At 38.5% G+C, this 11,707-nt stretch overlaps 1 protein-coding gene across 1 annotated transcript; it reads right to left on the bottom strand.

Annotated features, from left to right (window-relative positions):
- Positions 1-5,669: 5,669 nt before the first annotated feature.
- LOC118798994 (zinc finger protein 436) lies at positions 5,670-9,355 on the bottom strand. The gene is made up of 3 exons (XM_036558658.1): positions 8,959-9,355; positions 8,236-8,778; positions 5,670-7,642 (listed from the first exon to the last, which is right to left on the bottom strand). Exons 2-3 carry the CDS (start codon positions 8,741-8,743, stop codon positions 6,231-6,233), a joined length of 1,920 nt encoding a protein of 639 aa, XP_036414551.1. The 5' UTR covers positions 8,744-8,778; positions 8,959-9,355; the 3' UTR covers positions 5,670-6,230.
- Positions 9,356-11,707: the final 2,352 nt, after the last annotated feature.

Genomic DNA, 11,707 nt, shown 5'->3' on the forward strand with positions numbered 1-11,707 from the left:
TATAATGACATTATTTGGTCATTGTAGATTAAATAGAGATATTTAAAGCTTGTAAAAGACATATTTTGATTGAAGCTTGTGATAGACATTACCATGTATTTTACCTTATTTTACATAGCAGTTTTATGGCATAAAGATGCCATTGTTGTTTGTCATTTCTAACAGCTGACTGAAACCTGGTAAGACTACCCCTCGTATTCACAATTAGTGATGCACCTAGGACCTCCAGAGGGGCCTAGAATAATGATGTTCTCACAAAATTGGATATCAAAACATGATTGGTTGATTCCATCGTCACTTCCACAATTATGTTAGTGGTTAATCCAATTTGTTAGGCCTTTTGTTCAGCTCCTGTCTCACCTAGCAAAAAAAAAGTCCTGGTTAGACAATTTTCCTTTGGGCACTTTTTGAAATTTTAACCTTTTTGTTTATCAAAACTACCTACTAAAACACTGGAATATACTTGCAGAGTTTAAATACAAGAAGTATCATTCTATTAAACAAAACAAAAAATATAAATTTTTTTATTTCACAGAAGTTAGACTCTAAAGGCCAAGAAGGTCTTGAGAGTTTCCCACTGAATACTGCTGTTCGTGCACCGCTTTTACCCGCCTTACTCCCTTTCCAGTTTCCTCAAGCCACGTCGCCCCTCCCAGTTATCCCTTTTCCTTCCCTCTCTCCCTCCCTCTTACACTCTTCCCCCCTGTGATAAATGAGGCTGTCTGTTTGGGTGCAGTTCATATTTACTGAGCAGGAGAGCGCTCACTGTCAGTCTCCTTCTCCCTCGATATCTCTATCCCCTGCGCTAAACAGACATCCAAAGCCAAAGGTTAGGCCAGAGGCCAGAGGAGGGAGATGAGGAAGAGAAGACAAGAAGCCACACAGACTGATGACCAGAGTAAAGACTGTGGCTGCAGCTGGCAGCCACCTTTAAAAATAAAAGGTGTCAAAAAGGGTTCCTTGGAGCAATGCCATGGAAGAACCTCCTTTGGTTCACTAAAGAGCCTTTTAGTGGATGGTTCTTTAAAGAAACATTTTTGTAAAAATGTGAAAGCTTTTTATAGAGGTGTATCAGCCAAGCAAAGAACCATTAGAAACATTTGTTTTTAAGAGTGCAGGGTGGGAAGTTGAAGCATTTTAGTATGAAGGCTATGACTGGTAGGGCTTAAGAGATGTACTGCAGATGAAAGGGAGCTGACAACAACTGTCGACACAGTGAAGCTAATGGAATATGAGAAGCTCCTCATTTTTGAGTTTGACAGAGCCGACCCCACTCACTTATAGCGCTAAGCAGCCTCCCTGAGGCTCTTCCCAGCAAAAACACACCACATCTCTCGTCTTTTTCACTTGTCTGTGCTTTTAGGCATTTTAAAAGCCCATATGTGCCAAAAAACAGCTAACACAAGCCCAAAAACACCACCCAACTAAAAATACTCAGTTTCATCTACGCCTACACAAACCCTCAACTCACACACATGGCGTGGGTTATCCGGGGGAGCAGAAAAGCGGTGATTTGACCCACGTTCTGACCCCTTCATGAATGAGAGAAGTGGATCTGGGCTTGGCTGAGCCCAAAGGGACACGGACGAAGACGCCCCAAAGACCCCCAAAGACCCAGAGAGCTGCCGGCTCTTCCCACACACTGACCTCCGGGGCCAACAAGCAGCAAAATCACAGCACCGTGACGACACTGTGACACCAGCACACCGAAGCCAACAATGTGTTCCTCCTCTAAATTGACAAACGTATAGACAGTAAATACGGTCAAAATTGGACTGCTTGAATTACACTGAAGGAAAAAAATAGAAAAAAATGTACAAGTGGACTTTTATTGGATCCAACATGAGTCTAATTTAATTTTAAGACAATATCTAAAGGCCCTAGGGTGACGGTTCAGAAAATGGCCTCCCAATACACAAGTATAGCTTAGAGGATTTATATGGTGAAGTGCATGTATTTTAGGATGTGGGATTGTTTTTTTTTTTGTTTTTTGTTTTTTTTTCTACTTGTGATTAAAAGAATATTGGAGAATATACAACATGTTATATATGTCAAGAGGGCTATTAAAAGCAGCTTTAGGTCTGATCTAAACAATCACTAGATCAAACTAAACAACCACATAAGACTTGAGAAGACAAATTCTTCAGTACTTTCATGTTTGCAATTACCAATATGCCTGTTTATGTCTTCAGAAACAAGAGGACATGCCAACAAACACGGTCGGTATTGTAATGGTAGCTACATTTCCACTGAATTATGCACAGAAGATTCCCTCACTTAGGGAATTGTGAGGGGCTTAAGGTGTACATAGATGCTTCTCAACTAGAATTCCCAAAGCACCCATTGACAGCTATCTGTTTCCCCCTGGTGCCTCAAAAGAGGAACTGCTCCAACATTAGCATCCATACATGGTAAACTAGCTTTATTAACAAAGCCACTATTTGTCATTGACATTCCAGCCAAATAAGTAGTAGAAAAATTTTCCTAAGGTTATACCTTTACTGTATTTGTGGGAAAAAGCTCAGCCTTTGATACAGTGTGAGTGTTTCTTACAGGATGCGTCCAGTCTAGACATTGGCTGTCTGTGTTTTTTCCTGTACAGAAAAAAAGTCTTCCACATCTTTTTTCAATTTTCAAACTATTACCTTTTTTTCCTAACATTCCCCTACATTTAGTCTTTAAATGCTTAAGTTTGTCCCTACAATTATTACTACTATGGCAAAAAGAATGAAAATACTCCCGCCTCCATTCATCTCCATGCTCCTCCCCTAACAGACAAGCCGCTTGCCAAATGAAAAATGGACATGCTTTAAGAAGTATTGATTCCAGCTTTAAACAAAGGTACACTCAATATTATTTAGCCCTAAATACATCTTTGTTATCTGTGTCGGTGCACCAGTTACGCTGCTGTCCTAGTAATCGTAGACATAAAAATAATAGGGCAATTCCCCCAGCATTGACTGAAGCAGACCTGTTTTGGGCCTTTAACCAACCAAGTGATCCATCTATTGGCTCTAAGTGTCTGTTCAGATCTAATGCTTGTAACTACACCTACTAGATCTTTGTGAAAGGACGAGTGGCGTTAAACAACGGCCAGCAATCAAAATCTATAAAGCAAACGTAAATTAAGAAAAATCAGCCAATTTTGATCTTACATTTATCATTATTTTATTTAGGAAACACACCAGGATAAGCAACACAAAGCAGGACTTCCACAATTTAAGCCATTATCTGTGAGGTTCAGCTGAATCATAGCTTCCCACTTTGCACATGTAATTTAAAAAATATATTTTTAAAGTATTCAAGACACCAACCAGCACCTAAAATACATGATATAAAACATACTATACATCAGTAATGGGAGTCATTACATCCAATTCAGCCAAACTTTCATCATAAAGGCACCCCAATAACTCCAAGGCTAAAAGATTAGAATATGATTAATCACATAAAAATATGTTATGTTAGGTAGATACTAAGAAAGTGATGGCACAGCAAATTAGTTTCAGTTTAGTGTTTTCAAGGGTTGGTTAAGAAAGACAGCAAATTAGAGTGATTTTCAAGGACAGTAATGTTAGTTCTACAAATCAAACTTAGGATAAAATCCACACTGAACTACTACTAAATAATTTACCATATTCTTACGGTGGTTCTTTTGCTTTTTACCTCACACAAAAGGAACAAGAAGATTAGTCATCACTTATGGAGCAAAAATATGAAGTGCTCCACATCAAAATTTAGAAGGCATTGGAAAAAGGGCGAATAGGTCTGCAAAGATAAATCAAAGGATATAAAGAAAGGGACAGAGCAAGTGGATTTAGAGCTACATCCATGAAAGTAAGACCCAGTGTCGTTAAAACAGTGCAGTTACAGTAAGTTAGCTAAGTTAGCTAGCTAGTTAATATTATGTTTACTGACAACTAACGTGCATAATGGTACAAAAATTGACAGGTGTTTGTCTTTTTTCTACATTTTTAAGAATTACACCCAGCGATACGACCCAGCAGTTACGTTTAACGTTTAAGTGGCCACTGTGGGGAAAAAGGCTAACGCAACTGCAGAAACAGCAGGAGCCACTATTTCCATAATCTACAGTGGTTAAATGATTACAGAAATAAATGGATTATTTAAATGCATTTACATTTGTCATTTCAAATTAGAAATCCATTCATAAACTGTTTTCTACACTGTTGTGGCATATGTACAGTAAAAAATAACAGATTAAGCAGATGTAATACATTAACAAATGTAATAGACTGAACAAATACTGAACACTGAACAAATAGCTGAATAAATACCTCTAAACAAATTAACAAATAATCTCACTGTATATTTGCAGACTTTAATCTTAAATGAAATTCGATAATTCTGTGGAAATTGTTACATTAGATGTGCAAACAAAAGCAGAACTCTGAGAACTTTACTGAACACATTTCATTAAAATTCATTGTTCTCAGGTCCCATAAGGCCCATTGTATTTGCATTTTCAAATGAATGTAAAATATCTATGGTTTTACAAGTGTGTTGGCAGGCACCTCATGCAGAAAGCAGTTTCTACTTATGATCAGCAATATGGATTCTAATAAAGTGTCTGATTATTATGAGCTTGCTGTTAAAAAATACATAGGCTAATAATGATCAGTAGCAATAGATTAGCATTCTTTATTGGGATTGGTTCCCAATACAGGGGAAATACACGTACCAACTGTAACTGTGTTACACTGTAACAGATATATTCTAGCTTTTGCTGTGGTTTCTCCATTTTATTGACACACAAGTAACGTTGCACTGTCACGTTTGCGCTAGCTACTGCAGTCCTGAACTTTTAAAATGGAACATTTTTTTCTAATGGCTTGGAAGAGGTGAATGGCTCAGCTGATTCCACTGCAGGTGCTACAAACATGGCTGTTTTGTTTAACATACCTGAGCAATGCTGCATACTGATTATGTTTTATCACCTGCAGCATTTCCCATAATCAAAGGTCACACCATAAGGTGTTTGCAACTGCTTCTTACAGCTCCACTTGTCAAATGTGTCTGACAGCTCAACATGGATATAGATGTCACGGACGAACTGTAAGCCACAATTATGGCTCTGCTATTAAGGATTTTATTTTATATGAACACAAACATTCAAAGTCAGTTATGAGAACAAAATGCTTTGTTGTTATTATATATATATATATATATGCATTTTTTTCTTGGAAGACTTACAGCATCTGACACATTTTATTGGAAAACTATTTTTAAACTCTATCAAAATATATTTAATATGCACAATATGTAAGTCTAAAACAAGACCAATTTTCCATTTTCCCATATTTATCACCAGGTGCAAATCATTAAATCTATCAGAATGCAATCAGATGAGACATTAGCTGATCATAGTTATTACTTGGGAAGAGTTCAGCTTAAGAAAAATACATGCTCAATTTGAAAGGCTGGCCCCAACAGAGTAAGGCATGAAAGATGTAGGTTGTCTATACATTTAATCAAAGTGGCAAAATCCCTCCTTACCCCAAATGTAGTGTATTAGCCAAGTGGCAACATATAATCTTGTGCAAACTGCATACCTAAATCACACTTTTCTCAAACCACATGTACTTGCTAATGTAGTTTATGATGCTGTATGACATACCAGTATCTATAAAAATGGACAAAAGTATAGATAAAATTCAGGGGATTTTTTACTATGCAACATACATTTGTCATAATGTCATGCCACACAATGTAAAAAAACACATAAGCATGTTTGACAATACTTAACCACCCCGAGTGGTTTAAGACATTTATAGGATGCTTTTGGCTATCACGTTTCTAACTAATGATGTGGGTAGGTCTAAGCTTCTTACTTGTTAGCTACATTTGTCTCTTTAGCTCTAGCCCAAAGCTAAAGAAGTACCAAACATGACTGACTACATGTGGGGCAAAATATAAGAGGAAAATTGTGTAAATTCCACTTTTGGTCAAGCAATCGCTTATGTTTTTTAACAATATTTTATCACTTTTTCTTAAAATAAATTTCTTTTCAAAGACTGAGCATAAGGGGCCAATGCACTACCCTCTTATGGTTTTCCAAAGAGAAGGCTTGATGTTGGGTTTCTTAAATCAGTTTCTCATTAGTTCTCTGTGGAAAATGAGTTGAAATAACATTTGTTTGCAATTCACTGGCAAGCGTTGTTTTTACTTACTAAAATCATCAGACACTAAAATTTGCAAACTCCTCAATTTTAGTGATGCTTGATAATGTGCTGGCTAAGGTGGTGTGCCCGTATAAAGGTTCGACAGCATCGTGGACAGCTATGCGGCCTCTCTCCAGTGTGCGTGAGAATGTGCGTCTTTAAGTGGTGAGGCATGAAAAACGCTTTGTTACACTGCTGACAGCGGTAAGGTCTCTGGCCGGTGTGACTGCGCCTATGCTTGTTCAAGTCCCCAGAGTTGTTGTAGCGACGGTCGCAGTCGGGACAGGCGTACGGCTTTTCTCCCGTGTGACTGCGCATGTGTTTGGTCAAATCGCCTGACTGGCTGAAGGTGGTGCCGCACTCCTCGCAGCTGTATGGCCTCTCGCCCGTGTGCGTGCGCTGGTGGTTCGTCAAGTGCTGGACACGACTGAAGCTCTTCCCACAGACAGTGCAAAGGTAAGGCCTCTCTCCACTGTGAGTGTGCAAGTGCTTCTTTAGGACATCCGGCCGTGCAAACATCTTCCCACACTGCTCACACTCATAAATCCTGTCTTGGTTGTGCATCAGCTGGTGGGCCTTCATGTTGCCCAGTGTTGCAAACACTTTGCTGCAGTCTGGACAAGAGAAGGGTTTTTCTCTGGAATGAACACGCTGATGCATGTGAAGTGTAGCCTTGTGACTGAACTTCATCCCACAGTCAGAGCACTGGTATGGCCTTTCACCCGTGTGCGTTCGCAGGTGTGTGCTGAGGTGGTTCATCCTGGCAAAGTGCTTGCCGCACTCCGGGCACTCATAGGGCTTGATGCCAGTGTGGATGGCCATGTGTCTGCGCAGGCTGCCCGACTCACTGAAGCCACGGCCGCAGTCCCTACAAGCGTGCGGCTTCTCTCCAGTGTGGGTACGCATGTGTATGGTCAGGCTCTGAAGTGTAGGGCAGTTCTTGCCGCAATGTCGGCACAGGAATCCACGATCCGTGCAAAGAGGTCTGTCCGACTCAAGGTCCGGTTTGTGCTCCTCGTCCTCCTCCAACTCATTACAGCAATGTGGTCCAAGGCCCCACATTCCTGCAAAGCTTTTTCCACATGCCGAACAGCTAAGCTCTCCTCCAGTACACAAAGTGTCCAAATCATGGCACTTCCGACAATGGTTCTGCAAGTTGCCTATGTAGTCAAAGCTGCGGTCGCACTGAGGACAGGTGTAGCGTTTCCGAGCCGGTGCAGGTGAAGGTAAATGATTCCGCTGCATGTGTGCCTTTAGTTGCCTTTGGGTAAAGAAACGATTGGGACAGTAGGAACAGCTCAACATACTGGAAGATATTTTGGTGCACTGGGGTGGTGCTTTGTGATTTTTAAGCCAGGCGAGGTAGTTACTCCTATGAGTCCATTTTAGGTGTTTCTCAAGGTATTTGAAGTCAGTGAAGGACACAGAGCAGTAAGGGCAGGAAAGGACAGAATTAGAAGCTGGGTACAGAAGAAGGGAGAAAGAAAGGAAAGAGGGAGACAAAACAACAGTGACACATGAACATTCTGTTACAACATAAGCACAGGGAAACAAACTATCTAGCCATGGCCAGTCAAAACAGCAAAAATGAAAACTTGAAAATGAAAGTAAACCTAATTAACAACTTTCAGGGCATGAACAATAATAAGCTAACTTTTCACTTCCATTTAGCAAACACTAGGCATGTGCCATTATTCAAAAAAGTGATTTAATACACATAGCAGTGATGCTACTGAAGCATTAAATTACCAGTACAATATTATAGTACTGTAAAAATAAACTTCAGACACTCCTTTCTAATGTCTAGATCCTCCAGAAGGCTGCAATGATACAGTTCCCCACAGCCAGAAACAGTACAGCAATGAATCTTACATTAAACTGCTGTAGGCTGAATAGGCAATCATATGTAGTAGTGGACCAGAGGAACAGGGAGGCAGAACCACTCATAAGTGATGAGTTTTGCTTATATGAGACTTCTGAAGGACGAAGCATCAAATTTTAACCATGTCCACCCGTTATTACTGTAATGTAAGGCGGGGGGGGTCTTCCTTACCTGGTTCTTCATCCTGTCTGAGAGCCCTCTCGGCAAACCTCTCTGTTGTCTCAAGTTTGACTTTTGTCCCATCTTCTTCTCGCTCCTCCTTCAAATGTAAACCTCTCTCACCATTCAACACCACATCACGAATGTCTGGCTCAGCTTTTAACTCAACATCATCCGAATGTACTGGAACACAATGTGGTTCTGTCTTTGGAAACCGTGTTTTGAAATCAGAAGGCTGGGGCTGCAGATTGCTGCTACCCTGCATTAACTCCTGGATTTGGGCTGCCTGTGATTGAAAGTGACCTGGTTCTTGCTTTATTTGGTTTATTTCTGAAGAGGTATAGTCTTTAGTTCCATTGTAAGGATATTGTGAGGACGGTTTATCTGCCTCAGAGTTTACTAACACATCTTCTGTAGGCAGTGGCTCGGTCTTAACAAATGTATATTTGGCACATTTAGTCCCAGTAATCTCAGTTTTCTTTCGGGGTGGTCTTCCTCTCTTGGCAGAGATGGTCTTCATGATGATGTCCAATACAATCTCTTTAGCAACAGAGGCTAAAGGAGAAAAAGAGAACACTGAAAAAAACTTCTTTTTCACTAATTAAATAGCTATCGTTACTGCACGGAGATTAAAACAGTCAATCTCAGGCGAGGAGGTGTTTCCAGTTAACTCCCTCCAGCAGGTTAATATTAAAAGGAAATTAAGAGAAGAGAACAAACATTAGGCCTACTTACTGAGATTTTCTTCTCAGTGTAGAGGTCCTCATTATAAAGCCGTTCCGTCAACAATGTGTAAAATACGCCCGAGTGCTGCTGCGGGCACCTTCTTACTCAGCTACTTCTTGGTTAGCTTGTCCAAAGTCATCACAGACACCTAGCTAGCTGACCGATAACAAGCAGGACCGACAGTGGGCAACCACACGTTGGTGTTACTGCCATTCGGCTACTGTCATAATTTCTACGACATAAACTACGACTGACATTAGCATATTTATTCTAAAAAGACGGCTAGCACTATTTTCTCTGTTAACAAATTTGCCTTTGTTACTTCACTATGTTGCAGTAAAGTGGCAAAAACTACTAGAACTAGTTAAACTCCCGTGAAGCCAGAAAACAAACAACATAAAGCAACATGGCCACTCTCTGTCCGTTTTTTTTTTTTCAAAATAGTAGTAACGGCGAAACTTTAAAACAGTATTCTAATAATAATTATTGAAAAAATAATAAATAATAATAAAATATAATTAAAAAAATAATTAATAAATCTAGCTGTAAATCAATAAATAAATTGCTAAAATAATTTCAAAATAAAAAATGATCACCAAACAATTATACTTCATAATTTTAAAACAACAAATGGACTTTCAAGGATGTGCCTTTTAAATTATTATTTCAAGTTATTTTTAAATCTTCGTCTATTTATGCAGTTATGTATGCATTTATACTTGCAAATACAAAAAAAATGCTTTTGGGCTTTTTTCTCACTCTCGCAGTTCATGTTGAGCACAGCTTACATTCAGGTAAGAAAAAAAACTGTTGTTTCTTATAGTAACTCCTTCAAATGCACACAGTAAAAATGAACAGCAGAGTTTGTTATTATCTAAACTAACCAATCTGCATAGCCTCACTTGTATGAACTAGGATGTTTTCCAATATATGTTCTACTAGAGAAAAGGGAAAACAGCCCAGGAAGTGGTGCGGAGATTTTTTTTGTTCATTATAAGGTCAAATAAGTTCACTTGAACGTTTTACAAAGGTTGCATGCATGTAACGTATTACTGGACAAATTTCTTACTGTTCTCATTACCTGCTCTTTCTGTTTAGATCAACACGAGTCTTTGGAACATTTATTCTTTAAAGGGATTTTGTCTCATGTTTTTAAGACTACACTTAGAGAAATTACACTTATTATTTTCTCAACAACAAGCTTACTCAAAAACAATGGTAATCCATGGTATTCCTGTTACATTGGAATATAGGTTGCAAGCATATAAATAAAGCTATACAATTATTATCACTCTTAGGAAAATATTACATTCATAAGTGTTGAGTGATGAAACATAAACCACAGTTAAGAGATTTTTGTGTGTACGTATATGTAGGTATGAGTCTCGTGACAAAAATTGAAAACAAAAAAGCTGTATTTACCTCTAGAATTCTATGTACCACCTCATCTGCTAATTAATTCATTTGAATTTTTTTTTCATTCTCTCTTATTTTGTTCTTTTATTATTAGATTTGTAAATCTGTGATTTATGCATGCAAGTATTTTCATTAAAAAAAATCAGTCCTTCTATCCAGACAATAAAAGAAATTCTACTTTTTGAATATTATTTACACTTTCTTTGTTTGTCCCCCAGAATTCTGGAAAAATGTTTCTTTCCAAAGCTACATTTTAAAGCAAAGTTTTCAAGATGGTTTTGACCTGTGTTCACAAATGCCCCCACACAGTGACACAATTATCTCAAACTAAAGAATTCTATTGGCTAGAAACTGTGTGATGTGTTCATTGCATGAGACATGCAGTACTTTTAGTAATCCAATTTTTAAATTATCTCACATTAAAATTGCAGTGGGAGCACTGCATATTTGGAATTGTTGGGAGGTTGCCCCTATATGAATACATATTTCCATTAGTCTATCACGTTTTGTTTGTGGCTGATACACTGTTGAAGTTAACTTGGCAGTTCTGTATTTTTGATTTAGCTGTACTGACTTACTCACAACTTATGGATAACAGTCCCATTATCAGTGCCTGTCCTCTACACGTTCCATTTAATAGACGTAATCTGAACTATTCCATATTTGGCATTGCATAATTTTTTATGTCACACATATGACGTGCAGTTGTATGCAAAAGTTCAAATACCCCTGATGAAATTACATGTTTTGTTGACGTTCTAAGTTAACACATCCTCCACAGGGAACAAACGTCAATATGGCATTTTTGAGCACTATTTAGTAGGTTTAGTAGGTGTGATTTGGGGGCTTTATGGTCTTATGGTTAACCTTGGCCTATAGCAGAGTCATCTATGGCAGAATTGAGGAAATTGTGGTTGGCAATTTTGTGGACAGCTAGGTTCCTTCTAGACATGCTTGAGCCTGAAATTTCATCTGTTTCCTCTAATGGTTTGTACTTGTATATTCGGTATAGCAGGGCAAGAGCTGTCAAAGGTTTTTATGTACATCACCTTTCTGTGTATTCTGTATCCAAACTAAGGCTCAGAGACATCAGACATTTAACAGAGTATTGGAGGTTAAAGTGTCAGTGAACAATAACAGGCCTTGCAATTTAGTTGTGCGGAGGGATTTATTTATATAGTACTTTCCATTTTAGTTACATGAACTCAAAGTGCTTTACATACGAATAGAAGTAAAAGATTAGAAAAATGAAAACACTACTGTCTAAATGAAATGAATGCACAATAAATCCAAACCACTGGTGAAAATGAGCCACAGTACTCTATGCTTTTTCTAGCCTAAA

This window comes from Colossoma macropomum, unplaced genomic scaffold, assembly GCF_904425465.1.
Source record: "Colossoma macropomum unplaced genomic scaffold, Colossoma_macropomum, whole genome shotgun sequence".
Lineage (NCBI taxonomy): Eukaryota > Metazoa > Chordata > Actinopteri > Characiformes > Serrasalmidae > Colossoma > Colossoma macropomum.